The sequence below is a fragment of the Malania oleifera genome, chromosome 9 (assembly GCF_029873635.1).
Source record: "Malania oleifera isolate guangnan ecotype guangnan chromosome 9, ASM2987363v1, whole genome shotgun sequence".
NCBI classification, from domain to species: domain Eukaryota; kingdom Viridiplantae; phylum Streptophyta; class Magnoliopsida; order Santalales; family Ximeniaceae; genus Malania; species Malania oleifera.
The window spans coordinates 17,775,065-17,778,310 of record NC_080425.1 but is presented as its reverse complement, the minus strand read 5'-3'; the positions used below and the strand labels follow the sequence as shown (position 1 = coordinate 17,778,310).

Genomic DNA, 3,246 nt, shown 5'->3' with positions numbered 1-3,246 from the left:
TCGTATGGAGAGACAATATCATACATTTTTTTTAGTGAGATAGTTGTTTGAAATATGTATTTTTTTTTCTGTATTTCGAAAAACAATTTGCACAATATTTTTTAGATATACGAAGACCAAGGCATTTGCAAAAATATTGATTAGATAATAAATAAAAAAGATAAAGTTGTTTTCGCAATAACCTTAAATTAAATTGAATAATGTAGAATTAAGGATAGAAATTAGAATAGGAAACAACTTGCTATAAAATTAAATGAAATTATAGAAATTAGAATTTTTTAAAAAAAAATGTTAATGAAACCACTTCCGTTATAAAAGCAAATGGGCAAAATTGGAAATGAATGTAGAATCCCTGCCCTAAACCTTCTCTGTATATAAGGGCTGGGACTAGGGTTTTGAAGCTTCGTTTCACTCCACACAGAGAGAGGGGGAGAGAGAGAGAGAGAGAGAGAGAGAGAGAGAGAAGATGCCGGCGGGTCATGGAGTGAGGTCGAGGACGAGGGATCTCTTCTCCCGTCCCTTCAGGAAGAAGGGTTATATCCCTCTCTCCACCTACCTGAAGACGTATCGCATCGGCGATTACGTTGATATTAAGGTTAACGGCGCCGTTCACAAAGGAATGCCCCATAAATTCTACCATGGCCGAACCGGCAGGGTCTGGAACGTCACAAAACGCGCCATCGGCGTGGAAGTGAACAAACAGGTAACTCTCTCCCTCTCGGTCAATCTTCATTTATGCCGATGCAGACGATACATTTGATCTATTAATGGCTTGTTTTGAATTTCGATTTCAGTGTTTGATGTGTGGGGATATTATAATAGTTGGTTTTTATTGGTTTCTGTGCTTCCTTGACCTTATGAATCAGGGTCGATTTCAGTTGTTTCTATCTGTATGTCTTCATTCCTTTTTTAATTGCTAATAATCGATCCTTGTTTCATCTGTTTATGATGTTAGCTTTTATTTGCAAATATACGTCTGGCTCTCTAGGTGTTATATTCTGTTTCTGTGTTAATTATTTTGCTGCATTTGGATCTTGATTTCTGATTGTGGGAAGAAAATGTAGTGCGATTATTATGTAACATTATTTATCAATTGGAATATTGGTATAACATGGTTGGTGGTTTAGATGTCGAAATGGAAGAGCTTTTGAACTTCCCCGCCTCTTTGAGTACATTTTTTTCCCTGTAAAGGCTAAAGAGTACCATTCCATGTCTATCCATCCTCTCTTTCTAACTTTAAAGTTTTTAACGTGTATGCATTTTATGCTTGCATTGTGTGTGCTGCTTCTCCTTTAGGTGAAACAAAATGATACGTAATTGGCATTCATTTGTTCTTTTGGGCCCTGTTTGAGCAGTGGGAAATAAACAAGAAGGAAATGAAGTTTTCATCATATCTTCTCTTCATCTCAAGCACTGTTTGCAATGAATGTTTATTCAAATATGTTGGAAAATTATGAAAAATCAAAGGTCAATTGCATGTGAAGTTAAGAAAAAAATATCACTTTAAGTCGCTATATATTTTATTTGCTCTCTCACTTCATGGTTTCCAAGATGCGATGGAAGGCTACATTTCATGGTTTCCAAGTTGCAATGGAGGCTAATGTATAGCCTTAAGGCAGTAATATGACTTTCTATAGGCTTGTTTTTTAAAAATGTAGTAGGAGAGAATGTGAGGGTAATTTTTGGATTGACTTTTTCATTCCCTCTGAAACCATATTTGTGTGTTGGGGGGGGGGGGGGGGTGGGGGGTGGAGTGGAAATCCTTCAATTCTACACCCAGTCAATATTGTCCAACATAGTGTGTGGTGCCTCAAAATTGAAATACTGGTCATGCCCTGGTGCCTCAAAATTGAAATACTGGTCATGCCCAGGTTCTGTGAGCATTATTGTTGAAAGTATATTTCTGTTTCACAAATACTTGAGTGTGAACTTCTGTTAGACATTTTATCTTACATGTCTAACCGTCTCTCGGTAATATATTGATTATTTGCACATTTACCTAATAAACTTCATTTTTCCCTTGCCAGCAAATCATTTCAATAAATTTGGTGTGCTTTTGTCTACTAAGATAGATATCAGACAAGTACACCTATCTGAATGCAAAATGCTCACTTACCTGAATTCTCAATGGTATATGGATTACTAAGTAAATTTTAGAAACATTTTTATATGGAGTTCTTGTTGGAGTGAAATTGTGGAAATAAATATTAATGAATATGAGCATATTACTAAAATCATATTTGCAGCATATGGTTTTTGTCAACAATTTTGGCTTGGTGTGTACAAGATTGTGCCATTATATTAATGCAGCAGGAGGACATATTCAACATGTATTATCAATGGGAAGTTGAATCTTCTTTTTATGCCCCATCTCTTTTTTGTTTGTGCATCTGTCTCAAATTTGGTGATGTAAAATATATGAAGCTAAGGTATTGTCAATGTACATGAATCCAGGTCGGCAATCGGATAATCAGGAAAAGGATCCATGTCCGAGTGGAGCATGTGCAGCCTTCGAGGTGCACTGAAGAATTCAGGCTGAGGAAGTTGAAGAATGATCAATTGAAAGCTGAGGCTAAGGCAAAAGGTGAAACTATCAGCACAAAGAGGCAGCCAAAGGGCCCCAAACCTGGTTTCATGGTGGAAGCTGCAACCCTGGAAACCGTTACTCCAATCCCGTATGATGTCGTTAATGATCTCAAGGGCGGCTATTAGGTTGAGTGTTTTGTCTAATTTTGTTCTCGTCTGTTTTATGTCATCTGCAAACATTGGCAGTGTGGACTAGTAAATGAATGTTTATTTCAATCCGTGAGTTGCCCTTTTCAATTTCATCAAAGCAGTAGTTTATTTGTTTGACAATTGTGTGGAGAAACAATCTGCTCTCGTTTTTGAATAGTTATGATTTTTCTGCCAATATTGGGAATTGTTGATGTTATTGGAGCTTTGTCAAGTGAAAATTAAGTTCTAGTGGCTGTTTGAGAACCTAAAATTAAAAATTAGTGTTCTTTTCCCCTCGACTTGGTCTGTTGGTGTTGAGAGTTCCATTTGGTTTTGCCCTAATCCAGCTCATTATAGAAAGCCTGTTTGATTCTCCTCCGGATTGACAAGCAGAGCTCCTTAGCAGGAGAATTATTTTTGCCGATTTTTTATTTCCCCTCTATGGCATAGCCATTTTTTTCGTGATAGTTCGTCTGGAATTCTGTCAGAGGACTCTTGTAATATGGCCCAAATAAAAAATGTGGTCATATG

The 3,246-nt window shown here is 36.9% G+C and overlaps 1 protein-coding gene across 1 annotated transcript; it reads left to right on the top strand.

Moving 5' to 3' along the window:
- The first annotated feature begins 308 nt into the window (after positions 1–308).
- Positions 309–2,911, top strand: LOC131163814 (large ribosomal subunit protein eL21z/eL21y). Its single transcript, XM_058120584.1, has 2 exons — positions 309–703; positions 2,455–2,911. Exons 1-2 carry the CDS (start codon positions 467–469, stop codon positions 2,710–2,712), a joined length of 495 nt encoding a protein of 164 aa, XP_057976567.1. The 5' UTR covers positions 309–466; the 3' UTR covers positions 2,713–2,911.
- The last annotated feature ends 335 nt before the right edge of the window (positions 2,912–3,246 follow it).